This window comes from Falco biarmicus, chromosome 13 (genome assembly GCF_023638135.1).
Source record: "Falco biarmicus isolate bFalBia1 chromosome 13, bFalBia1.pri, whole genome shotgun sequence".
Lineage (NCBI taxonomy): Eukaryota > Metazoa > Chordata > Aves > Falconiformes > Falconidae > Falco > Falco biarmicus.
The window spans coordinates 29,460,602-29,486,468 of NC_079300.1; the positions used below are offsets into that span (position 1 = coordinate 29,460,602).

The window sequence follows — 25,867 nt, forward strand, 5'->3', positions numbered from 1 at the left end:
GGTCAGTTAACAGTGGTAGCGAAGGCTGGATCTGCAGTCACTTGTCTTTCTCCACAATGCAAATGCCAAGTGAGCAGTCTGGAAAATCCTTCTGGAACCCCCTCCCCGTCGCCCTCATCCTGCACGTGTTTTGGACCATAACCTGAAACAGCCTTGGAGAATGCACAAGCTGGCCTCTGTACTTCCCACTTCGCACTCCTTCATCCTCACAACACGCAACACCTTCCTTGATCTTTCACTACACCACTTCATTGTTCCTTCTTCTAGTACACAAATACTTTTCTATCTAGTATAAATGCAGAGTCCCTAGAGCCAATCAAAGCCTCGTCCGACAGCATTTTGTGGCACTTAGCTTATTTCAGTCCTTCCATGGAGGCAACCAAAGGAGACAGCTTTACAAAAACAGAACAAACTGCAAACATTTCAGATTTAATATAGTGATTTAATACAGTCCACAGACACTAATGCTCCATCTGGAATCCAGTGACTTTTACACCTTCATGAGAAATGGAAGATGGATCCCACCCCAAATGTAAAAGGTAAGAACAGGGATTTTCAGAAGTTTTTGCATGACAAGCACAAGCAACAGTGACTTTCAGAGAAGCTTGTTCTGCGTTGCTTAAACGCCTTGAAAAGGTCACCCACATCAGAGTGTTTGCCATCCCATGCCTTAGGTAATGCCTGCTACAGGATAAAGAAACTCGGGAGCTGTAATAGGAGACGAGCGATTAACCCTCTCAGCATGCGCCACAGCAGAGTTCAGCGGAAAAACCCACGCGCCCTACCTGTACCGACCCACACCACACTGGAACAGCTTTGCAGAGGTTCAGTCCTCCTGCTTCCCCTGGAAAACTGCTGCTGGGGCGGCTTCCAAAGAGCAGAGTTGCTCTACGAGAGCTGCAGTTTCTGTTCAAAATGAACTGTGTTTAAGCCAATGTATCGGTGGATTCCCTGTTAGTCCGAGACGACTGCCAGCGGGGTGATGTTAACAGCAGCAAGACCACAGCTGTACAGCCAGCCGTGCGCAGCATCAGGGGAAGGGAACTTCTGGGAGCCAGTAAACCCTGGCACCAGCAGCTGCCAGCCAGTTGCACCACTGACGGCTGCTGTTTTTTTTCCCATGTATGCTGACCAGCCAGTCAAAATGCAAAACGAAGGTGGAATTTGCCTTCAGGGCAGGCAAGGGTGTTACTGTACAGGTACTGGAACAATAAACCTTCCACAATGCGTGCACACCGGCGCTCTGCGGTTGTTAGGTTCTCGCTAAGTAGGTTCAACTGGAACAGACCTGCACTTCCATACCATTGGGAATGGATGTGATCCCCATCTGCAACTCCCTCAATCCCACTTTCCATACTGGGTGGAAATGAGCCTCCCAGTTCTTTGCTCTATCAACTCCAGACACTCCTGTTTCCGTCTGCCTCTTTTGTTGATGTTTACAGCAGAGATCCAGCTCTGCCCTGCTTCAGTCTGTGTGACTGTCCTTCTCATCCTTTGGCATCAGCAGGCTCGACCTGGCTGGAGAGCTGGTGGCTCTCTTGATCACCTCCATCCACCTGGCAAGAAAGGACACGAGAAATGCTCAGCCTCTCACTCACAGATGCACAATCTGGCCCTTTGGTTACGAGCTGTACCCCTTTCACCAAACCTCATAAAACTTCTATTTTCTACCTTTCTTTTACAGTTCTTTTAGGAAAATAACTCTTCAAACGAACAGCTTGGGATGTGGCAAAATACACTGCAGAGTGTGGCTGCCTGTCCAGGTAACAGCACTCTGGGCTCAGAGAGCTCTTGTGAAAGCACGCTGTCTTCTCTGGTAAGTATACAGAAAGCATTTACCAAGAAGGACAGGCTGACAAAAATTTTCCCTAGTCAACGGATTGCTTTTCTTACAATACATTATGTAACAGACTTGCTCATATGGAAGAAAGTAAAGCAACAGTGAAAAAAGGAAGACGAATATCCATTGTGAATTAGACATTTTTTCCTTGAAATCACTACATGAGACCAGTGGATTAAAAAGCACAGCTCTGCTGTCTCGGGTAGCTGACAGCTATGTTGCTCACAAGTGTGCGATACTCTCCCAAGGAAGGGGGAAGTACGTGACACCTTCTCAATAAAACCACACTCCAAAACAGCCAATACCGCCCTGCATAGCAGAACACAAAGTGAGGGTTTTCAAAACCTAAAGTAACAGCAGAGTCTTCTAGATGATGCATTTTAAACATGGTTCACTGGACCATGTGTGGAAGGCCCTACCAACACTGCTAAAAATAATTATTGCGAAAGCAGTAAAGTGAAAAGCAGCACTGCACATGTTGCTCTCAGCCTTGTGTTATAACTCCTGCTCCCAGAGGTCGGGGCAGGGGGGCAGTATTCTTCCCAGAACTCTCATTAACCTAGAAATCTGGCTCCCAAGACTAGTGGGGCTGAGCGCCTCACAGCCCTTCTGCCCACACTGCTCCCCAGCTCCCAGGGAGACCCCGACTCCTGAGACACAGCACAGCCTACAGCAGCTGCAGGAGTAACCACCAGCTACGTCCTACCATGAGGACGGTGCTGGCAGAGAAGGGATCCCCACATGTCATCGGTAGGAAGAGGAAAGGAACTTTTTATTACTGAGAATGTGCTGTAAGGACTAGGAGGTAGTCAGGAGGAAAGACCGGGCTCTGGATGATCAACCAGGGAGTTAACTGCATGTTATATACCAAGACAGACAAAGAAAACAGAAAATTACCTCTCAAAGGTGTATTTGCTCTCAGCCCTGAAGAAATACACATGGGACTTGAACTGCAGCTTGAAGACATAATCCTTCTGAATACCGTCTGCCTCCACAGGGGAGCTGACTGCGTAGCCAAGCAGCGGGAGACTGGCCAAGGGATAATCATCCTGGAAGAGCCCAACAGCCCAGCCCTTAGTGCAAGGCATCCCCTCCAGCACAACCCGTCCCACTGCGCACTCGCACTTTTGTACTGTACAGGTACGGTTGTTGCATTTTTGTTTAGGAGAGAACAGAGGAGGAGCAGCCTTTATCTTTTGCAAGGCCTCCAACAGCTGATAATGAAACCTTCCCCCCACTCCTTTCACTGCTTTATTATTATTTTATATATAAATATATAAATTATTATTCACTTGCTGCTATTCCCCTGCCCGTCACTGCCTCCCGGGCTCCCCGCTTCCCGCTCTGCACCCTGTCTCTGGAACTCCAGAGAGACCCCCAGATCCAACACGGGAGCTAAAATATCCCTCCCAAAAGAAATGCGCCCTCAAGGCAAGATGCCCGAGTAAAAAAAAAAAAAGTTTATTGGCTTAGTAAGATGCAAAGGCACAGGTTCCACTGCAGCACAGTGCGTTACCAAGCAGGCGCTGAATGCACCACAGGCAGAGAAACCCCCGATGCCTGCTTAACCCTCCTGAAGCCCAGCGAGGAGCAGGACAGAGACTGACCAGAGGCTGCCAATTCCCTCACCTCCGTAAGTCACTGCGTGAGGAGACGTTTTCCCCCTCGCTCACAGAAAGTCAGTACCATCAACAGACTTGGAAATCCTGATTAAATTCTGCAAGAAGGGCCCATGGCCTTACAGCAACCGGCCTCATTACAAACTACCTCCTCTTCCACTTGTTACCCTCCTTCAAACAGCAGTGAGCTGCACCTGGAGCAGAAACCCGGGGACCTCCAGCTTCCCCCCGACACCCCGGACACGGTCCCCTCAGCTACACTTGCTCACCTGGTGCGTTTTGTAGAAGAACAAGCAGAAGTTGGTGAAGACAACCCACAGTTTCTGCCAGCCATTGCTGTTCTTGAACTTCCTCAGCAAGTATCCAGAGAGCTGGTTCTAGCACAGAATGAAAACTACCATGAAACCACAGGAAAACAACCTTCAGGAAAAGACAACAGCTGCCGCAGATAAAAAGCTGGAAGCTGCCTGCTGTAACCGCCCCTGCGCCTGCTCCCCTGTTGGAAAAGGTTTCCCGGACCTTTCACATGGTGACTGAGTGACTTTGTAGCTTCAGTTCACTAATTCACGACTGTCGTCTTATGAACAAATTAGCGATTCCTCTCCACTAATAGCAAGTTCCCCTTAAGGTTTAAGTGCTTGCTGCATCTCAGTGTGGTGTCTGGCAGCACAGAGGAGGGTGCTGCATCGACTTGTCCCTCCAGCAACCGCTCTCCTTTGCAGCCTAGGTCAGGGGAACAGGGACAGCCACAAGGGTGCCCATCCCTTTAGCCACCCTTATCCACACGCAGAGAAACATCAAGCAGAACACACTGTGTGAAAAAGAAAATAAAGCAGAAGAAGAAACGGAGAGTGCCGGAGTTGTGGACAAGCTACATGTGGCAGCTACACAAAGCCAAGCTCAGCACGGCAGCTGGGCTGCAGGGAAGTTGAACATTCCCAGGCCTTGGGAATCACAGTCACCCAGCGCCTTCGCAGGAGGATAAGGAAACCTACAGCATGGAATGATGGGCAAATGAGTTTTTTAGTTAGAGAAAAAGACAGCAGATTTATGTAGAGAACTGTTTCAGGAAACATAAACAGGAGGAAATCCCGTGTCAACAAGGCAACGTTAAACGCTGCCGCTGGCTGGGGCATCCTGACGCAGCGCACGTGGCTCGCTGAGCAGTTACGAAGAGAGCAGCAGTACATTTTCCTTGGCATCCCACGGCTCCTCCCCACCAGCTCAGAACTTGAGAGGCATTTTTACCTGAATCATGCACAGGTAATCAGACAGGGATAGGCTCTGGTTCCGGTACCAACAAACATGGGTGATTGTGTTGGGCCGTTGGGCCTGGCCCAGCAAATAGCGAGGAGGAAGCTCTGGAGAAACAGCAAGAGAGCAGAAAACTAAGCAGAGAAAAGGGGGAGAGAAAGATAAAAACAGAACATTAGGATAAGAGAAGTGATGCAAGAAAGGCGTCTGTTAAAAGAACATGGATTGTGGAAAAAAAATGATGGCATTAGTCCATGGAACAGAACAAAGCGAGAGGGAGCTGCAAGAACTCACACGTTTAATCCCAGAGCCTGTATCAGGGGTGGTCTCATTATCTGGGTACAGAACAGCGAGATTGTGCCTTTCACAAGGTTATCAGCTGGGAAAGGAAGGCTTGTCCCCTCCAATAGAAAATACTTTCTTTGCCAGCTAAAGTGCCCAACTTCTGGATCCTAAGGCAAGGCCACAGCTATAGGATGTCCTTTACTGAGCTGACTGATACCGTCTCCACATCACGAGAACCTCAGAGCTTCAGTGCCCCAATTGTAACTCCTTCCATTAAACAAAAAGTGCCTTAACCGCAGGGCAGGGAAAGCAGGGAGGTACAAATGGATGCAGCACCCTGCCTCATTGCTCTTTGTCTAGTTAGCGATCTACTTTTTCTCTTCACGGTTTTTAGCGTCCTTCCCACTTCTGGAAGTCTTCCAAGCACGCCAGCCTCCAGGAGGGTGACCTACCCAACTGACCTTGCCAAACTGCCACTTAAAGTGAAAACGTAGCACTGGCACAAGCAGCATTCTGTGTAAGGAGTGCTGAACAGACATCTGTCTTGAAATCTGCAGGATTCAGTACCAAAACGTGCTACCAGTTACCAGTGCTGCCTCCAGCCATGCTGAGTGGAAAGACCCAAGGTAATGGCAGCTCACACAGTGCGTCTACGTCCACCACAACACAACACAATGCCGTAAAATGGCACTTTCTAATGCTTGCTGCTCACCCCTGCCAGTGAGGGAAGGGCAGAGACGCCGTATTCCCACTGAACTTGAAGCACTCTTCTTAATTCTGGGTACAATACAGCAGCTAACCAGGCCTCGCTCATAGCAGAGTCAGAGTCTCTAAAGGAAAATACCACGGGCAGGTAACTTACCCTCCAGCAAGGCTAATGAAACCCAAAGGAATGCCGTAGCCCTAGGATATCCCGGGTTTGCTCTAAAATTTCCCTCCTTCAGTGCCTTTGCCAGAGCAAAGCCCTCTGCAAGGAGAGCAGAGCGTGTGTGTGCAGACACGCAGACATGCACAGAGCGGGGCAAACGCGCAGCAGCCTTTTAATGGCCCACGCTCTCCCACGGACGCAGACGTTGCCAAGGCAAAACGGGAGATGGAGTGGAGGACGAGTGGCGGCCGAGCGAGCCAGGACAGACAGAGTGAGATGAGCGCTGCGCCCTGCGGGTACCTCAACAGCCACACTGTGGTCAGTCATGGAGACGCTTGTGTTGCGGTACCAGCACACGTGCATGGTTGTGTTGGCACGGTGGTGGCTCTGCCTGTCCAAGGAGCTACGAGAAGAGTGTATGTCATCTTCGGACTCCTGTTCTAGAGAGACCTCATCAGAGGATCCTGGGGGAGGAGAATTTGGCAGTGGTTTAAGAAAACTGTGCAATACAAAGAGCAAGAGAAGCAGGGATTCCTGAGAAAAACCGTTTTTTCTTGCAATGGTCCAGTTTTAAAATACGCCAACTTGAATTGTTTGTACAGCTCCTCAAGGGCCACTCTGAGCAGATCATTCTGGCTTTCATTACTCAGCTCTGCTTGGGGCAGCTGACTCAGTACTGTGTAAAACACACAAATAAACAAAAATCCCCACACTTCATCTTCAGTTGATTCTCAGTGAGGAACAGGAAGAAGTGGTCCAAGAAGGGATACTACATGTTTCAGCACATCCGTAACACCACCAGAGACAGGCACAGGAATGCTGGGCTATAAAAGCTGATCTCCAAAGACACTGCATTTCTGGACATGAAAATACACTACATGGTTAAGTTGAGAAAAATCTATGTAAGAGACAAGTAAGAACCTTACAAAATTAGCAATTCTGCAACCGGAACATCTCTGCAGTCTTTAAAGCTACCAGGAATGTCAGTCTAGGAAGTCTACGAAGACAAGCACGTTTCTTTTGATTAAATCAACACAAAACCACAATTAACTGCCTATTATCATATAAGTTATAAAAATACTCCATTTATGTCATCAAATTCACAACAGAAAAATTAGAAGGACGTGAGAACTGATGCTTTTCAAGGAGGCAGGAAACACCACTTACTGTTGGAGCGATTGCATACTGAGTTCTCCAGAAGCATGTCAGATTTCTCAGTAGATTTCTTGGCCATTTCAATTGCCATGTTTAGGTCTTCCATCCACTTCCCCATCTCCAGGCGGGTACTGCAAGACAAACAGTGCAACCAAGAGACCACCCCAACCTGGAGACGTGACGGTGTACAAGTCACTGGCCAATACAAGGAGCAGTCCCTTTCCACTAAATAAAAATAAAAATTCCTCCAAAGTCAGATAAGAAGCTGACCTCATACAGCCTTCACCTCTATTTTCAAGCCTTGAAAACAAGACTAAAATAACCATCAAAAATTTGGGCTTTACAGCAAAGAGTGCCACAGAGTATTTCCCTCTGGAGCTATAAGACTCAGAAGAGGAATCATGTGGTCGAGGCCATCACTATTCTTCATACAGAAAGCTTCAGAACTGATAGGTTATTTCAAACATGAAATCATGTCTTCACTCCAAAAAGCATTTTGGAGATGGGTGGTATGACCATACTGGAAACAATTTTTTCAAAGGATAAAAGGCAACCTGACAGACAGCACATCCTTTAGAAGGGATATAGGATTTACCTTACATCTCAAATCAGTAAAACAGTGTAGGAAGATGAGGACTTCTTTCACTCCACCTGGTTTCCAATCACATGGCTCGCACAATGATTACAGGGAAAGAGCTTTGCAGCTCATAAACGTGTATCTGTATCTTATCAGTATGCAACAGCGAAAGGTTTTCCTTTAGACATAGCCACAGCATTTCTTTTTTACCCCTGGCTACATACCCGGTGTGCGCAATTGTATGAACTGCTATATACAGTCACAGGCTCTTGTGTTTACTTCAGAGGGTCTGTGAGACTTTTTTTTAGTAACCATCTCTTTTTTTCTGAAAGTTTTTAATTCAGACTGAAAATTCCACACACTGTCTAAGCCCAGCAGCAATTTGTTGGTTTGTTTTTTTTTTTTACAGGTAGGGAGATGTAACATAAGAAAAACAACCACCTTTGAGCTATTTCTAAGTTATGACAAGGTAAAAATTATATTTATTTTTCCAAATTTGTGAACTTTCAAGCGCTTTCTGATTCGCAGCTGCTGAGAAACAGTTTATCTTAAAAATAACCAACATTTTCAGATGTTAGGCTGGAATTAAAAAAAAAATTTGCCTGCTGAATACATCTGCATACCAAAAGTACTGGCTGCTGCACCACTACATACCCGACTGATAAATATTTGGTAATGACTGTTTTTCAATAACAGGTTATCAAGCAGTAAAAAAACCCTACAAATTTAAGGTTGAGATTTAGTGCTCCCATCCTGCATTCCTCGCAGCTCCAGCTGCTTTTTAAAGGACCTGCAGAGGGACAAAACCTCCTAAAGCTGATCCCAAGAGAGCAGGTGTAGTAGATATCCTAAGTATATTTCAGATATAAAGTAAAAAAAGCCAAACTGGCTGCATGGGGACAAGTTACGCTGAAAAGGGATTGGTTTTCTCTCCAAGTCAGCCTTTAATTCTTCTCCTCCCTTTCCAGCTTCCTTCATGAAATCCACACAGGAACGCTCCCTTCCTTACATGCATTTGCATGTTCTGGATTTTAATTCTTTTTGGGGTGTCTGAAATATTTGCACACTTAGATAGGACACATTTTGTGTCCTGCTTTATAGCAGTTGTTTAAAGGAAGACACTAGCAATTCAACTAACCAGAAAACAATAAAATGTCGACGTTATTGCTGCTCCTGTGTGTTTAATAACACACCGTTCAGCAGAATAAACTACTCCTTCCCAGAACACAACACTGATAAAGGAGTTGTGAAGTGCCCTGTGTTCATTTTGAAGGCATGCTTTCCAGAGGATGCGTGAAACGCCCGCTCGGGTCTGCCCCAAACAACTGAACAGTGACCCTTTGAAGAAGGTCTCCGTCAAACCTTCAGGCAACTGAGGAAAATAAATGTTACCTTGCTGCCACCACTATGGTTTTTTGTGCTGAATAGATGGTGAAGCAGTGTGGGACAGCCCATTCATTCTCACTCTCCTCCACCTGCAGAAAAAGAAATAGTTTTTTCTCATCACTACTCAAGTGACTGAAAAACACCGAAATTGTCCTCCTTGGCTGATAGAAATTTGAGGCAAATAGGATTACAACCCAGCTGCAGTAAGTGCAGTACAGCTACTCTTTTTTTGAATACCACCTACTTCGAGTCTATTTTGGCTCTATGTGAAAATCTATATTGTGCATTTCTACTGCCGCATCTCTAGCAGCACAGCACCACATCCAACACGGCAAGAAAAGGAGGGTTCTGAGCAGGATTCAGCTTATTACTTACCGGTGGGTCGAGCACTATCAGCTGCAAATCAAACACAGAAAGAACACTCCCATTAGAATAGGGGGGTGGGGAGGCAGGAGGACTGATTATACGCCTAGGTGTGTGCACAGGGGAAAAATGCCAGGACAAACCCCTATTTCCACATTAGCCTCTCACAGCTGCATGAAAATGAACAGTCAAAAGGGTGCACTCCAGCTGTTTTGCTAATGCCATGGAAGGAACAAGCTTATCGCCTGCAGACAAGTCTGTGATACGCAGGCTGGGGCACACGAAGGTCCAGCTCACCGCCAGCAGCACCACAGGCTGATGTCACTGGCCTGGAGACAGGTGGCAGCTTTGGTCCCTGTGCCCTGAAGGAATGCCTCAACCTGTCTTAAGGCAAAATCCTTTCCTTAATGCCGTGATGCAACTTGAAACCACTTACCAACATGCCATGCAGTGGAAGATGTCCATGAATTTTGAACTGATTTGTCCCTGTAACCCCTTTGCTTGTGTAGAGTAACATATCTGAGAACTAAAAGAGACAGAAAGAATACAATCAATATTCTAAAGACAGCAGGCAAGTATTTTTTGACATCTTGTTAAAAATCTGTTGCTTAAAGGCCACTGTAGACGCATAAAAAAACACAACTGCTCAATCAGTCTGAGGAAAGTCACTTTCCCTAAAACCACTTGTTCGTTTACTTACAGCAAAGGCAATTAAGTTCCAAAATTCTATTTAAAAGCTATGTGCCATTACAGATATAAGCCGAACTGTCACAGTTACGCTCTCTCAAAAAATCCCTCAGAGTGAATTTTCAGTTAGGATTGCTGATTTTCATCACAAGCGCATGACGACACACTTTCACAACAGCTTTACCTTGAAGACTTTGGATTTATGAAAAAACAGAAGCAACACCCACCAGAAAGAACATCCGCTGCTGTAAACCCTTCTTAGTGAGCTTGTACAAGCAGCCTTCCCGGATAAACTCCTGCAGTGGAAAATAAGAAGTTAGACAAAGCTTGATCTTTCCCAAACAGAGAGTTTTAATGTGGGTTTTTTTCGTCCCAGAGTACAGAGATGCTGATTGGTTCCCAGCAATAATCACCAACAGTTTGTTAAACGCCAGATGACACCTCTCCTTTTGTTTTGTACATGAATCAGCTCCTTGATGCAGCCAGCATTTAAATCAATGAAGCAAGAGAAGGAAAAGGAGCAAGAGTTCCTGTTGGACACCAGCAGTTCACCTGTTACACTTACATCCCACCGCAGTGGTTGCCATAGCATCCCAAAAGCATACGTGATGCTCCTGTATTAATGCTCAGTACATCTATCAAAAACAAAAACAAAAAACCAAGGAGGAACTAAATAAAACTCCTGGAAAAACAGAGTCACTGATACCAGTTCCGCCCAAGGATGTGGTTCTCGCCATCGCAACGTTCTCCATGCAGGCTCAGTCCACAGAGGCTGCATCAGACAGACACAAGGAGACCTGGCAGTGGATTTCCCATCAAGTACATGACACCACTTCCCACTCAAACACAGAGCACCGTACCCCAGCGTACCCAGTATCTGTTGTACTGGAAACATGAAACTGTAGCCACAACCTAAGCAGAAGCATTTTTTATGTATTCCCTAGGACATCACCAAGACCTCCATGGGACCTGCTATGAAGACAACTACACAAAGTCTTTACAGCTGTTCTGTAAAACAAGAGAGGCATTGATGGCAAATACATGGTTCAAAGGCACTTCTTCGGCAATAAAAACAATGAACATCCTAAAAACTAAGCAAAGGTACTTACCCTATCAGGCGCTGTAAGATTGTCTATACCAATCAAGTCATGCTGCAGCTCTGTCAGCTTCTGGAAATTCTCCAGGCGGATGAGACTCTGCTGCAGCTGAGATGTCATTTCTGTGACTTCCTTCAGCGCATCTGTAAGGGAAACGGCAGCGAGGGGTCAGAACAGAGCAGACAAACCCAGGCCGCCAATTTTATCCATGGAAAATTGAATCCCAGATTTAGAATAGGACAAAATACTTCCGCTGGAAGGGACCTACAATGATCATCCAGCCCAACTGCCAACTTCAAGTGTATTTCATAGCTACCTAGGAGCAAAACGGAGACTAGCACGCAACTTCAGAGTGCTTCCCACGCTTCTGGAGATTACTGTGTGTCTCAGATTTTGTGCATATAAGAAGTATTTACCGTGTAGCCAAAAGTAAATTAAAAAAGGAAATCCAACTATTTCTGCCAAAGATTACTTTATAAACAAATGGAATTTACTGCGCAAGCTTTTGACACTACAAAGCAATTGGGTTTTGTCACATTTTTTACTTACAGATGAAACAAAGTTTCTAAAACTCCTACTTTTTTCCCTGCTAAAAAAGGGGACAAGAAAAGGACTAATTTCCAGCTTTGGTTGAAACACAAAGAACCATCAAAATTACCATGAGAAAAACACTTTCTGGAATGCCAGAAAAAGCATTCCCTCTATGTAAAGAGAACAGTCCACATCTAAGTTATCTTTTGTGGTTTTCCAAACAGGCAGTTAAGGCAATTTTCTATCTATTGCAAAAAGCTTTGGAGTCCCGCTCTAGAGCACAGCAGGAGAGTAGTGAAACCCGGTACTGAAAACTTTAAAGATAAACAAAGTTAATTTTAAAATGCAAGCTGAAGTGTTTTTTTTTTTATTAATCTGCTTCTTGCCTGTTTTCTGCTGTTTTACTTGGTATATTCTGGGTTTTATTCAGGATATTTAAATTGCAGTATTCACCAAACAGCTGTGTTTTCAGCAATCTAAATCAAAGTTGCTGTCTATTTCACAGAGCTGCAGGCAAGAGTCAGAGAGGTCCTAAATGGAGAAAAAGTGTTTACACTGAATTTGTAGATGTATCACTTGTCCCCCCCCAGGGTACAGGCAAAACTTTGTACATGGGAAGGGGTTTCTGCCTAGCACATATACAGCTGAGTGCTTGCTCACTCCGGCAATCTGCAAAGTCCCGGTGCTCTGCTGTGTAGTGCTTGCAAAGTCTCGCCAGGATCAACTTGTAGTGCATCAGTCTCTGGATTGGTTTGAGCAGGAACGTGTTGAGGGGCAGGTAGCAAACCTTCTGCAGCTCAAAATCCTTATATACCGTTTCTAGCTTCTTTAGGCGCTTAGTTGCTTTCTCCAGTTCAGTCAAGACCTCATCATGCTTCTGCAGATAACTGGTAAACTCCTATTGAGTCGTACAAAAAAAATTACTTGGATCAAAGGAAAACCATTTTTAATAGATTTCACAGCGAGTAAGAAAAAACTTTTGTTTCTGACCATGATTATACCAGCCAAGACTGCATATGCCATCATAAATGCTGACAAAAAGAGCACTAACAATGGCTTCGTGTGGAAAAAAAAAAGAAAACAGTATTAAAAATAAAAATATTTGTTTGGTTGTCCTCTGTTCACAATTCACTGCAGCTGTGCTTCCATGGGCCTCCGATGGGAGCAGCCAGCAGCACCACCCATTAACACTTGGCCATTCTAAGATTATTCTTGTCGATTACTGACTTTGTATTTCATAGCTACCTAGGAGCAAAATGGAGATTAGCACGCAACTTCAGAGTGCTTCCCATGCTTCTGGGGATTACTGCGTGTCTCAGATTTTGTGCACATAAGACAGGTCACTTCTGCCTGAGAGCGCTGTCTCATCTTATCTGTTAAAGAAACTGCCAGGCAGCTCCCAGTCAGGGTCAAAATAAGTGTTTGTGCAGCACTATGCCTATGCCTGCTGGGAATATCAAATGCAGAGAGCACTGCGAGTCAGAATAGCAGCCACATGCTTCTGCACTCCCATTCAAGTCACTGGTTTTAACAGAATAATTACTCCACTACTACAGCACAAGCGTAACTGTCCCATGAAGGTGCTCTACTCCAAATACAGGTGACTTCATTTCAGAAGAAACTACTCAGCAATTAAAAAACATTTATATTTTGGAATTAATCAACCTTATAAAACAGTGTCTATAGGGGAGAGCTCTGAGTTGTGCAAATACAGGAGAAACTGTGAAGCTAATTAGATTTCTCTTTGTCTTCTGATGAATAACCAATAAACAAACAACCTTTTCTCAAGGTAAATGTAGCTGGTTAAATAAGCAACAGTGGTATAAAGCTTTGCTGTAAACATTTTATTATGTTTTCTTTTTAATTTATTTATCAACAATAATTGTTTGCAAATCACTTCAAGTTTAGCAGAAATACTAAACCTTGAACTCTCATCCCTGGAAAAAGGAAAAAATGACTCAACAATCCTGACATTCCACTATTTTAATCCTGTATCTACCTTTAGAGTACGCATATTCCTGAGCATGACATCTCCAATGCGCTGATAATCTCCTTTCACATGAGCATTGGTTTTTCCTTCCCTGCAACACACGTAAGGAGATGAAATAAGAAGGCGCGGTACATGGGAGAGAAAGAAATCTCAATTTGCTCCCCCCACCTTCCCCTTATACTTCAAGACGTAATCTTTAAGAAACACTTCCCAGGCATCTATGTATTTTAAGGACAGCTTTAGGAAAATTAAGTGAAGCAGTACTAACGTTAAGGCCTCCTCTATCCATTTTTAGCCACCTGACATTCCCATTTCACTGTTTGGGTTGAAAACTTGGTACGCTAAGTATGGAAGCTGCATACAAGACCATAAAGCCATGCTTAGACAACTGAGAGAGGAACAGAAATGAATTCGTGTGAGAATCCGTTTAGGACTTTAACATCTCACACTTCTGAATAAATTTCATAACGTGATCCCACCTGAATTTATGAATTTGGTTTTGTTCATACTTCCATTTATGTTAAACACCTCCTTTTGAATGGTAATTATATGCTATTACATCACACCTCAGGTCAGGAGAAAGTAATAAAAAGGTTAGAAGACTAAAAACATACTCTGCAATATAAATTGTGCTGCAAGAACTTAACTCTGACCTTAATTACAAAGAAGTGTTTCCTAGGTTTTCACCTGGAGATTCATTAATTGGAGATTAATAAATAAAATTCATTAAATAATAGCATTTAAAGTTGTTGAGAAACACACACATCATCTTTTTGACCTTGTGTTCCTTCTCTTTCCTAAGGCTAGAGATGCAATACCGGACACTTACCAGAGCGACAGCCTTTGCTCAATCTCTTTCAGAAAGCCTCGATGAAACTCATAAATTGGGTCTATGTTAGAGAAAAGTAATGTCATCAGGCCCTCTGGCATAGCGTTCTCCTTGATGACTGCGCTGCGAAACCACTGCCAGAAAAATCATAAATGATGATAAATGTCTCTAAGAAATCAATCATTAGCATAAAAATTTCTGCTCCTGCAGTGATGGGGGAGGAGAAAGTGTGTGCACAGGGCAACAGCAGGAAGGAAGAAGAAATATCTGGGAAAGATGAATTTTTTTTCCTTGCCAAACGTTACAAATGTGAGGCTTATCATTGGTTCTGGGCACAAGCACATTTCTTAACGCAACGATGAGATGGTTGGTAACTGCTCTAAATCACCGTCAGTTACCAAGCGGCTGCCACAGCCGATGTTACACCACTGCTTTCACTTCAGTGCAGATACAACTGCTCTTTCATAAAACCTGGAGCCCTGTGCAAGTTATTCAGTGGCTGGAGACACCTTCACGTGTCACATACTGCACTTTTGTATGGCTTTCTGTTCCCCACTTTCTGGCAGGGATGTGAATGTTATAAAAATCCTCTGAGGTGCTAGACGTTCCCCCATCTTTAGAAGAAGTTCTGGGAAGCCTGTAGGAGGAATTTGAGTGAGATGGTGCTCACTGAGCTTGCAGAGAATACCTCCACTGAAGACATATGGCATTAAGGGACTCAAAGTTCTCTTTGATGAAATTAAAACAATATCTTATAGAAACACAACAGTCACAGTGTTTAAACCTGGAGTAAATGAACAAAAAGCTCTTAAAGAAAAAGAGCTGGAAACTCAAGCTGTCCTCCAAACAACAACTCGCTCTTGACTACTCTGGCTGAAAGAAGGGGAAAGAAAAAGAAGCAATAAAAATAAGACAAAACTCCTCAAACTCCTACAGATGGATGGATCCTTTGTAATTGCCATCTGCTCTCACGATCTGAAGGCACAAAGATAAAAGCCTCCCAAGAACTACTGCAGAGATGATGACTGGATTATAAGCAGTGACTATCATTGAAGCTGAATGTAAAAAAAGTTTTAGGTTGTACCAGTCCACAATTTTCAGAGCAAAAGTTTGCTTCAGACATCAAAATGACATGTGATGTAGCTGTTGGAGCTACTGACAGCAGTCCAGAGAATGTATGTGCCCTCCCACACGAGGGCCTACGTAAGAAGGAAGGTAACAGCTACATGGATCATGGATTATGCTTTATCATAGGACTTCCTTCTTCTGCTTCCTGGAAGAAATTCCAAGTTTTTCTACATTAACAATTACAAATCTGCCAAGAAAAGGAAAAGCATTAAAGGAAGTTAAAAGCCCATACCACTGTAATCACTTCCAGGTCCTTTAAATACGTCCGTTCTGTAGCAAGAATCTCCTTTGCTATGAAGTATGCCTTGTCAGTTGGATAGCGCTGAAAGAATACACAGTAATTAGTAAGTAATAAAATATTAATGCTCTGCTTGAGCACAAGCTCAAACCTGACAATTTCCCCTTGCTGTATGCAAATGGAGCAGCTGATTACTAACAGGGCAACTCTGTATTCAGTACTGTATTCTCAAATACTGACTTTACTATAGAATACTATATTTCAAAATTATTTAAAAAATAACGTCAATTATATGTTGGTTATATAAACTTCCATTTCAAGATCAAGGGCATACCTTACAAAAATATGGAAATGGTTATTCCATGTTTTCTAGGTTTTAAATACTTCTCTAATTAAATGAAGTATAGAAGATTGACAATACAGCCCTTTTTCAAAACTATTCTATTTCCATTTACAGCTTTTTACTCAAATCCTTTGAGGACCATATTAATTAGTTAAAAACCCACAAAAATCAAACTACATCAGTTCCTGGCTGCATGGTTGCTCCAGGGCTGCTATTTAAAGAAAAGCAAAGACAGAATAAGGAAGCACAAAGGAATGAAATGGTGACGAGGTTTTCTGCAGCTGCAGTGAACCAACATCACGAGTTAAAAACACACATTATTAATAATCAGATAAGTAATATTAAAGAAATAATCACATTCCAAGCTAAGATGCTGCTTTGTCTCCTTAGTTCACTATGCCGTGCCGCAGCTTTGTGCTAAATTCTTGTCTGGTGAGAAACGACAGTAAACTCAAACGAGTTACATCAAAATTTAGCCTCTATCTCTGACCCACCTCAGGGTAATCCAGCTTTGAAAATTGTTCCTCCTTTTTCCCTGTATGTACCAACTTAATAAAAAATTCCCTTTTGAGAGATGCTTTGAGATGCCCTCCAGCACTGTCAGTACAGCTACTCAGTGCTTCTAAATCCGCTATCTCAGTATTGCTCATGGAAAAGAAGTCTTCCTGGTTGCTCAGTAATATATCTGTTGAGTCCATCTTGGCCAAACAGAATCCCTGGAGGCGTGTATCCCCAAATAATTAATTTTGAGAAACTGTCTAGCCTCTTTCCAGGTTTTTTTTATGCTCATTACTGTAGCCCCACACATCAGTCCCCTCCCTAGAGGAACCAGCGGACATACTTTGACATCCTTCCCACAGCAGGGTGGCTGGAACTACATGATCTTTAAAGGTCCCTTCAAAACCAAACCATTCTGTGATTCTATACTTTATTCACTCTATAGCCATGCTCTTAACTTTAACGTACCTGTCTCGGGTACATTGTGTCAGGGAAAATCCTACCTAATCTTGGCTCCAGGGTTTTTTTTATTTTTTTCTTGGGCTATTTACCCGACTGTAGCATCACACACCCTGAAAACGCTGTTGAACCTCAGTGGGCATCCTTCTCAACCAGCCTCCTCCCAAAGGGTAAGACATCATTTTTCTGCCCTCCCTGAAGACCAAGGTGACACAGCTCTTTCATCTCGCTTACCAGCTTCCTCTAGTAGCACTTGCATATCCTGAAACACCCTTTATAGACTGATGGAACAACACACGCTAGCTTGATTTTAACTTCAGGTGTTTCTTACGTGACATGAGAATTAGTGCTAACAGGTTATGTTTTTGTGTAATACAGTTTTGCGTACGTCTCCTCCCAGGCTCTGCACAGGATAATACAGCACATAATGCCCTTAAGGCACTAAATTCTATAGATCCCAAGGCAAAGCAAAGCTGGGTTATGGAATCAACCACAGGCTGCAACAACAGGAGATCACAGGGAACCTCACCTCTGCAGCCATGGCGGAAATGACCCTGCTGCAAGCTCTGCACACGCGCGTCTCCATTGGCTTCACTCCTCTCCTCAGCACTGCCTCTCCATTCTGGGGACTCCCCAGCAGCCTCCCAGCTCACCTGGACCCACCACCACCTCACATCTGTTTAAGCAGTTGCTTAAATAGTTACCCTTAAGCAATGTATATTGCCTAGTATACTCGCGAGAACTCTGAAAGGACCCTGCCTGCTGCCAGTTCACATCTTGTGCTTCGATCCTCACTCGACCGCTTTTTCTTCACTCTCAAAAACGCTTTTCTGGATTGTTTCTTCCTTAAAAACTTACAGAGCATGAAAGCGTGCAAACGCATGCCATACCCACCACCTCGCACTTTTCGTCGCCTGCACAAATTACCTTTTTCATCACCTTTGAGCACTTCTGCAGGTTTTTGCTTTGTTGTCCAGGTGACTGTGTGCTAGCCTTGAGGCACAGAAGACGCTTTTCATCTCCCAAGCATCCCCTCCTTCCCTCCTCCCTCCCCACTGCATCATCACTTTCTGTTTACTCTCTGAAGTTCCTGCTGATTTCCAGATTGCTCCCTGCTGAAATTTAGTGCCCTACATTTTCTTTGTTTCGGTTTTCCACCCAAGGGTTCAGTCCTAACTGAATCCTCTGTGCTAAATCCTGGCAGCAGCTGCTAGGCAGACCCTGTATCAGAACTGAAAAGCAGTATAGCTGGCACAGTACAAAAGGGGCCCTGACAAACACCTCCATTACTGGTCAGGCACTGCAAGAGCAAAGAAAATTATTTATGCCTGAAAAAAATAAACAGAGAACTCTCCTGAGGAGGCAGGCTGCTTCCAAAGTCCAAAATAATGTTCCTACAACCACAGCAGGCATCAAGGCAAATATCCCCACTTGGAAAAACTAGTATTTCCACTGTATTGTGTACACATATTCCCACCTGGAAAACTTCAAACACTCACTAAATTTAGAGTGGCATCTTTGCTCATGGTGAGACTTCCGCATGTTCCCTGAGCAGCTGAGAGTCCGGACTCTCCAGAGATCTACAGATCATCAACTGAGATGAAACAAGAGTGAGTAAGCATGCAGCTGCTGACACCAAGTACCACCAAAAGATGTGGTGAAGACGGCAAACAGCGTGGGCCTGTGACCTTCTCGCCTGAAGATCCTGACAGAGGTAAGACAACCAGAACATTGGATGGGCCAAGCAGGAGTAAAGAGCACACAAAGTGGTTTCTTCTTTGAGGCTGTACAGAAAACTATAGATCACATTGTGGCTACTGACTCCGCAAGGAACTGAATTTGGACGATGGAGCCTTCCTTTCATGATAATGGAAGGTCCTGGATCCTTCTTAAGTACCAAAGAGTCAACAAACCTGGCTGCTTGCTCACCCTCTGCAAGCAGGCAAGGTGAGGGGAGCAAAGTAGCTTGCAGAAAAATGGTCACTGAAGTCTGTTAGGTGGACTTCGCTATCTTACTGGGAGAAATGAAGTGTTCTGTGGAGCGCAGTTTGTCAGATAGCATATACCATGCCCCTACAAAGGCAAAGTCTAGTAATTACGTTACCCATATCTGAAAAGTAGTGAAAGAATGCATGTACCAACGTATGTATATGCAAACACACACATTTCTTTCTTCTGAGTGCATCTAAATGCTTGGAGTCATTGCTTAAAAAAAGAGGAGCTGGCTGGACTAGAAGATTTCAAGAGGTCCTTTCCAACCTCAACGATTGTGTGGTTGCAGATTATTATTATTGCTAGCAACCACTGTGAAACCCTGGTACCGTGGTGCAGTGTGCATAAAAAAGAAAATGTGAATCACACGCTGACATCTGGCCATCTCTGTAATTTTGAAAAACCAGGGGCACGCGAAGCCACTGCTTACCAACGCACACAGTCAGATGTTGGTATGAAGCAGTACGTCAGCTTTGCCACACAGACCAGAGGAGGCTTGCTGCACAGAGTATGTAAGACTCTGGAGAAGCTCCTGGGAGACTCTGGTCAGAATTTCTGGGCTACCACCACTTATTTCACCTTTCAGAAAGGCTCTGCAGCATTCCAGTGTGCAAGAGGATACGGACACAGATGATACGCTGGGGCACAGAGGCCTTGCTCAGTGGTGCTGAAGCACAGAGTGAAGAGTTGAAGCTCATGTCTCAAGGACTGAAGGTGAGGTGTCCTCCAAAACAAGAACGTTTTGTAATTAGGATTACCTGAGAAAGCAAGGGTGAATCCTGAGCTCTACACGGGGGTGAGGAAAACTGCACATCACATTGGGGAGTTCCCAGTTAAAGCAACCAGTGCTTACCAGTGGAAAGAAAGGAAAGCAGCCTCAGCTAAGGATGAGTACCTGGACATAAGCACACCTTGAATACACAGCGTTGTTCCTCCTTTGAGACTTGTTGCACCCACAGAAGTCAGGGGCATTTTTGCTCACCTCTTTTCAGAAAGCAAAGCCTCAAGCTTCCACAAGGCCAGGGCATCATCTACCTCTCGCCAGAGTCAGCCACGGAGAGGGCAGCTCCAACGACACTGCCAGCTCTCTGCTGAACAACCCTGTGACTGACTGGGTGTAAGAGGATCCACTGTGATGCCTGCAGCCGAGAAAGCTGGAGTTGAGCTCAGGTTCTCTATGCCCAAGACGAACATCTCAGGACAGCTCTAAACATCCTGTTACGATTAGAAAGAATAGCTTGGAGGACCATCATATGGTGAGATGGACCAAGGAGGCCATGGTGAGACTGCATGGGAAGTAAGGAACCTAGGAAGAACATACCTTATATATTAACAAATGTTAGCTCTGGGCTATTCTCTATGCTGGTAAATAGAATTATTTTAGAATATATTTTTATTAGTGACACACAGCACTTTGCACAGACAGCACAGCCATCTGAGCTGACACAGGTTAAACGTGACAGCATTCAGCAAAGACAAGGCCAGGCTCACTGCCACCACGTGACACAGGTTTTTATTACTGAATGAGCAACCGATTTCCAGAACTGACAGCCACCTCCCCCACCAGCCTGTCAGCGTACTGCCCTGGTGAGAATCACCTTGAACAACTCACTGGCACCAGAGCATCCTTTCAATAGTCAGCAAAAAGACAAGGGGGTTTCACATTCTAATGTAGCAGTTACAGCCCAAAATGCGCCAAGTGCACTGCTGCCGTTTACATCAATACTGTTTCCCCCAAACAGCTCATTTCAGGAATCCATGACTCTTAGAATACCTCAAATTGAAAGAGACCCACAAGGATCATCGAGTTCAACTCCCTGCTGCTTGCAGAACTACCTAAACCCAAGCCATATGACTAAAAGCGTCATCCAGACACTCCTTGAACTCTTGACAGGCTTGGTGCTGTGACCGCCTCCCTGGGGAGCCTGCTCCAGTGACCTGCCGCTCCGTGAAGGACCCTCTCCTTTGTCCCACCTGAACTGATTTCCACTCTGGAGTACAAAAGGCAGACTCCAAGCACAGCTCCCTGCCACTGGGTCTCTCAGCAGCTGCTCCTGCTGAAACAGCGGGAGGTGGTCCCAGCAGCAGATGCCAATTAGACCCTTATTGCCAAGAGGGCAGCAGGAACTCCTGCCACAACAGCAAGATACACAGACACAACCAAATCTTCAGCACTGGAACTTTTAACACTAACCACCAAACACATCTGTTCTACCATGAAATATAATGCAATCAACATTTGGCAAGCACAGCTCCTGAAACCATTGCTTTTCTTGTGACATAAATTCCCAGTCGTGTCATTACCTTACGTTTCATTTCATCATCCTCTTCTATCCTAGCACCACCAGCATCACTAAGGACAGGACTCAGAAGAGACGGACCGTGGCTGGCTGCGTTCAAGTTCACCTGAAATGCTGGGTTCAAGCCCAGGGGACACTTCAGCATGATGGAAGAGAGCTGAGGATGGTCCACTCGGAGGCCTGGGTGGGAAGAAAATAAGACCATGGAGTGGAAAAGGAGAGAAAATGGTTTCAAAGATAGCGCATCTAAGATGATTACCCACTGTTACTGTAAACCACAACTGCAATCTCACATTATTAAAAAAAGGCAAAAGTGAAAAAATGCTTATACATCCAACGACAGTATCTCAAATTAATATCCAAAGTGCATGTCTCAAAACAAAGTTAGCATTCCCTGCAACCCAGCTGTTACGTGACACCTTTAAAATTGCATTTAAGGAAAAGGATAAATTGTTTAGTGTCTAGGAAAAAGTGCTCAAATCCCACTGTATTTTGTCAAGCAGGGTTCACAACACAGAATTATACTGCAGTAACAAGAATATAGCTTTTAATTTTTCCTTTTCAAAGTAACAATTACTTTTCACCCCAGGGAAAAGCTAAGACAAATGATTCTGCTACTCTCCACTCCAGAAGATAAAGCTCGTTAAAAATACATTCAGAAATCAGGGAATCTCCAAAATTGTACCAAAGGGAGTGAAAACCACATTGCCGTACAAAAAGGGAGCATGCAAGAGAGTCCATTCCTGGCTCTTCTAAGTATATGCATAGAATAACCTACCTATCTCAAAGGAAAACAGTTTTGTAGCACTGAGTATTAATGGGATGGACAAAATCCTCTTGCACTGCAAACCTGTCTGAAGCAGGAGTAACATGTACTGCTTTGCTTTAGATTACTGTCAATATTTTTTATATATATATATATATATATATTTTCTTACTTGTTGACCCTTTAGAGATTTCTGATACGTAAGGCGCCACTACAGTGAGTTTAAGCCTATGAACAGGAGCTGTTCCCCTCTCTTCTGCAGACTCCTTAGAAACTCCTTAGTGTGCAGCCACCCCTCGGTGTTCAGTGAAAACAACTGTTCAAAATCAGCTTTTGGGGACCAAACAAAGGCAACAGACACTCCAACTACTCACATGACGCCCTACCAAACCTCACTTTTTTTTTTTCCTGATCTTCCCTATGATAAACAGACGAGCTCTGTCAGAGCACCTGCACGGGTACCAAGCACTTCAGTATCTAGGGCTGCCAGGGCACTGCTCCGACACCCAGCCATGCTCCCAGCCCTCCCCAGCACGGCTCGGGTGTGCTACCAGCAGAGAGCAAGGGCTAAAGCGCCTGACCAAAGGCAAACAAAAAGCAACCGAAGCCGAAACCGCCAACTCATCAGTTCCCAGACCACTTAAAAATCATCCCAAAAGACTTAAAAAAAAAAAAACAAACTAAAAAAATCAGCCCCTGTGGATATCCAGTATCCCTTAACACTGACACAGGGCACGCTTTCTGGAGGAGGAGGAGTTCGGGGCTTCTCGATTCCCTCCTGGCAGGAGCGCCTGCTCTGGCTGGGGAAGCAGAACCACAAGGCGCGGGTGACAATGGCGAGGCAGCCCAGGCTGTTCCACAGTGACAAATGCAGGAAGCTGAACAGTGCTGCACTGTCACCTGGAAGAGATTCGGACCATCGGGGCTGCGGAGTTAACTATTAATACACTAGTCGAGCACAGTCATTCTGGAGCATTTCTGTTTCTGGCTTAGCATTTTCTTCATTCCTGCTGCTTTTAACATTAGCACAGGAAAGCTACGTCAGGCATTTGTTTCACCTATACAGGGACAGGAGTTGATTGGAAGCCTGCTTTTACATGTCAGGGCTGCTGGAACAACAGCTTAAACAAATAAGCTACAAACTTACAGGGGTGAGGAGCTTCTTTAAATTCTTGGAATTTAACATGATGTAGCAACATGTTCCAGACTTTGTAACTTGAATCACTTCTGGACAGACTGAATGTTCAGATACAAGGAGAGCAAAAGGGATCTAACTTGCTACAAACTCCACCGCCTGCCTATTACAGTCCAGTTGTTCTAGTTTCATCACCTCCAAGAAGAGAAGCTGGCCATTAAATTAATTTCAAAGACTTGTACATTTGTACCTGACAGCAAGAGTCCTGCTGCCCAAAGCCAGAGCGATTTTATGAAAACAAGAGGCACATTCAGCTCCTTGAGAAGCCTGAAACAAGCAGCAGAACCCAAGACACGGAAGCGCAGGGCTTCCCTCTCCCCACGCCTGGCAGGGGGGAACCTCCAGACTCCCCGCTCCGGGGTCGGAGCACCCTTCCCCTGCACAGCTGTCGCGACAGGACACCCTGCAGCTGCAGTTTGTCTTGCCAGGATGAAAGCAGTAAAGAATTCAGGAAGGAGCCCTTACAGCAGCAACTTGTAATAGGTTGTCAACCTAAATAGCAAATTCTGCAGAGGGACTTTCTGAGGTTAATGTGACTTCTGAAATTTGTCTTTTCTAGAAAGGACTATAAAATGACACGGAGCTGCTCAGGTTAGCTTTTTTGCTAACATTTAACTGTTTGATATAAACCCAATATGATGGCATATCTTGACAGATGACATTACAAGCATGTACTTAAATTTTCATTCTCATAATCCAACAGTATTTCTCCACTAGAGCAGCAAGGGCGGAGCTCCCAGTCAAGCAAGTAAGATGTATGACGATTCTCTATTCTCCTGGGGAAGGATGGTAAAGGAAGAATCCATGCAACAGCTGGAGCAGCTGTTGCTGCTTCCAACAGCTGTTCAGTGCAGAAAACTCCTAAACAGGTAGAAATATTGGTGTGAAGATCAAAATGCATGAATGATTTCTTCTGATGTGAAACCCTGGTGCGCTGAGGTCTTCCCTGCCCCGCAGGCAGCATCCTCTTCCAGGCATATTAAAAGGGACCATTCTTTGAGAGGGGCATTCCCATGTTTCAGCATTCTGCAGGAAGTGGAAATTTGTTCTCTATGTGTAAGTCACTACACAAACATTCTGAACTGGGAAGCCTTGCTGTAAGCAGGAGTCAGAGTTTCCATGCAGCAACGTGGGTACTCAACGATGTAAACCAGACATGACTGCACTCTGTACACAATAAATTCCTGCTTTACTATCACAAATGCACTTAACTCAATGCAACATCAAAAAATGTGTCAGTTCGGTGTAATATTCCACATAAAGATCTTTAAGAATACTAATACTACTCAGTTAATCACACTATGTAGTTATAACCATGCATCCTTAAGCAAACAAAACCACAGTTTCATAAAAAGACTGGCATACACATAACGGGGAAAAAATAAGTTTAACAGTAGAACATTGCAAAAGCACTGTAGTTTGCACGAACACTGGACTTCAGTGAGGATGCTAGTCTTATCTTTCACAGCTACTGCATAATATTGTGAAACACTTTTATTATTTATTATGCTGCCTCTTCTTTTGTCCAGGTGCAAAAATGCAAAAGCCTCTATCTGATATATAAAACTATGACTTAATTCAAATGTTTGTCCACTCTATTTTTTACTGAGTGTATTTTTACTTCAGTGTATTCAGATGTGAACGTTCGTACTCAAATTGAAAAAGACATCTGTTCAGAATACTACACAAAATCGGTCATGAGAAGTTCATTACGGAATTACAGAACAGCCTTTAAGCCAGCTGCTGTAACCATGACCTTACCTTGTATTTTCTTCAAGAGTACTTGAATCCCATCCCTCTCACTGACATTATCATGGTTAACATACAATTGTTTTCTTTTTTCCCCCCTCGATACACCTGTTTAGCACCCAATATCCAAAATCCATTCTTATTTGCCTTGCTAATAGAAATACAGCGGAGATCATCTCTAACCTGTTAGGCATTTCACAGGGAACACGTTTCTTTAACCCTTGCAAACTTCAGAGATGCGGGTAGCAAAGGAAAATTTCAGAAAACTATCACCTGAGGTCAATCAACAATGCCAGAAAAAGCAAGGAAGAAAACACACAGCAGCCAGGTTTTAAATCTGACTTGTCATTTACTATATTAGCGTAAACCATTTTTGCCCCACAGCAGGGGGAGGAGGAGGAGACATGCCAGACAGATGAAACCACCTTCCCGATCAAGCTTTGAGAGTAAAAAGAAACTGATACATGAAAAATTACGACTATTTTCTGCAAAAAGGAATAAAAATGAGTACAAGGAGAACCACCTACTAGATTACTTTTTTAATCATAACACTGATTTTTATGTGAATCTTCAGAGGCCTCTAAATTTCTGTTGTCTGAAACCACTCATGTGATACCTTCACTCTAATAAACTACTAGATGTCCATACATATATTAAGACCTTTGTGTGTGTGTGGTTATAAACCAAGGTAAATTGAACCATACTCATAAAACAGTTA

The 25,867-nt window shown here is 44.2% G+C and overlaps 1 protein-coding gene across 11 annotated transcripts in view; it reads right to left on the reverse strand.

Moving 5' to 3' along the window:
* Nucleotides 1-410: 410 nt before the first annotated feature.
* FARP2 (FERM, ARH/RhoGEF and pleckstrin domain protein 2) overlaps nt 411-25,867 on the reverse strand; it is an 81,310-nt gene continuing 55,853 nt past the window's right edge. For 3 of the 11 annotated variants that reach the window (XM_056357875.1, XM_056357876.1, XM_056357874.1), the window contains exons 14-28: nt 21,444-21,619; nt 15,842-15,931; nt 14,482-14,615; nt 13,662-13,743; nt 12,323-12,560; nt 11,144-11,274; nt 10,262-10,330; nt 9,784-9,873; nt 9,360-9,380; nt 8,991-9,073; nt 7,034-7,152; nt 6,167-6,330; nt 3,729-3,836; nt 2,738-2,889; nt 411-1,556 (exon numbers count right to left, since the gene is read on the reverse strand). In XM_056357875.1, the coding sequence (XP_056213850.1) occupies nt 1,466-1,556; nt 2,738-2,889; nt 3,729-3,836; nt 6,167-6,330; nt 7,034-7,152; nt 8,991-9,073; nt 9,360-9,380; nt 9,784-9,873; nt 10,262-10,330; nt 11,144-11,274; nt 12,323-12,560; nt 13,662-13,743; nt 14,482-14,615; nt 15,842-15,931; nt 21,444-21,619 (1,748 nt within the window). In that variant the 3' untranslated portion in view covers nt 411-1,465. Of the gene's footprint in view, nt 1,557-2,737; nt 2,890-3,728; nt 3,837-4,707; nt 4,848-6,166; nt 6,331-7,033; nt 7,153-8,990; nt 9,074-9,359; nt 9,381-9,783; nt 9,874-10,261; nt 10,670-11,143; nt 11,275-12,322; nt 12,561-13,661; nt 13,744-14,481; nt 14,616-15,841; nt 15,932-21,443; nt 21,620-25,867 lie in introns of those variants that run through there. The other 8 variants (XM_056357879.1, XM_056357877.1, XM_056357880.1 and 5 more) reach the window with 7 other exon arrangements.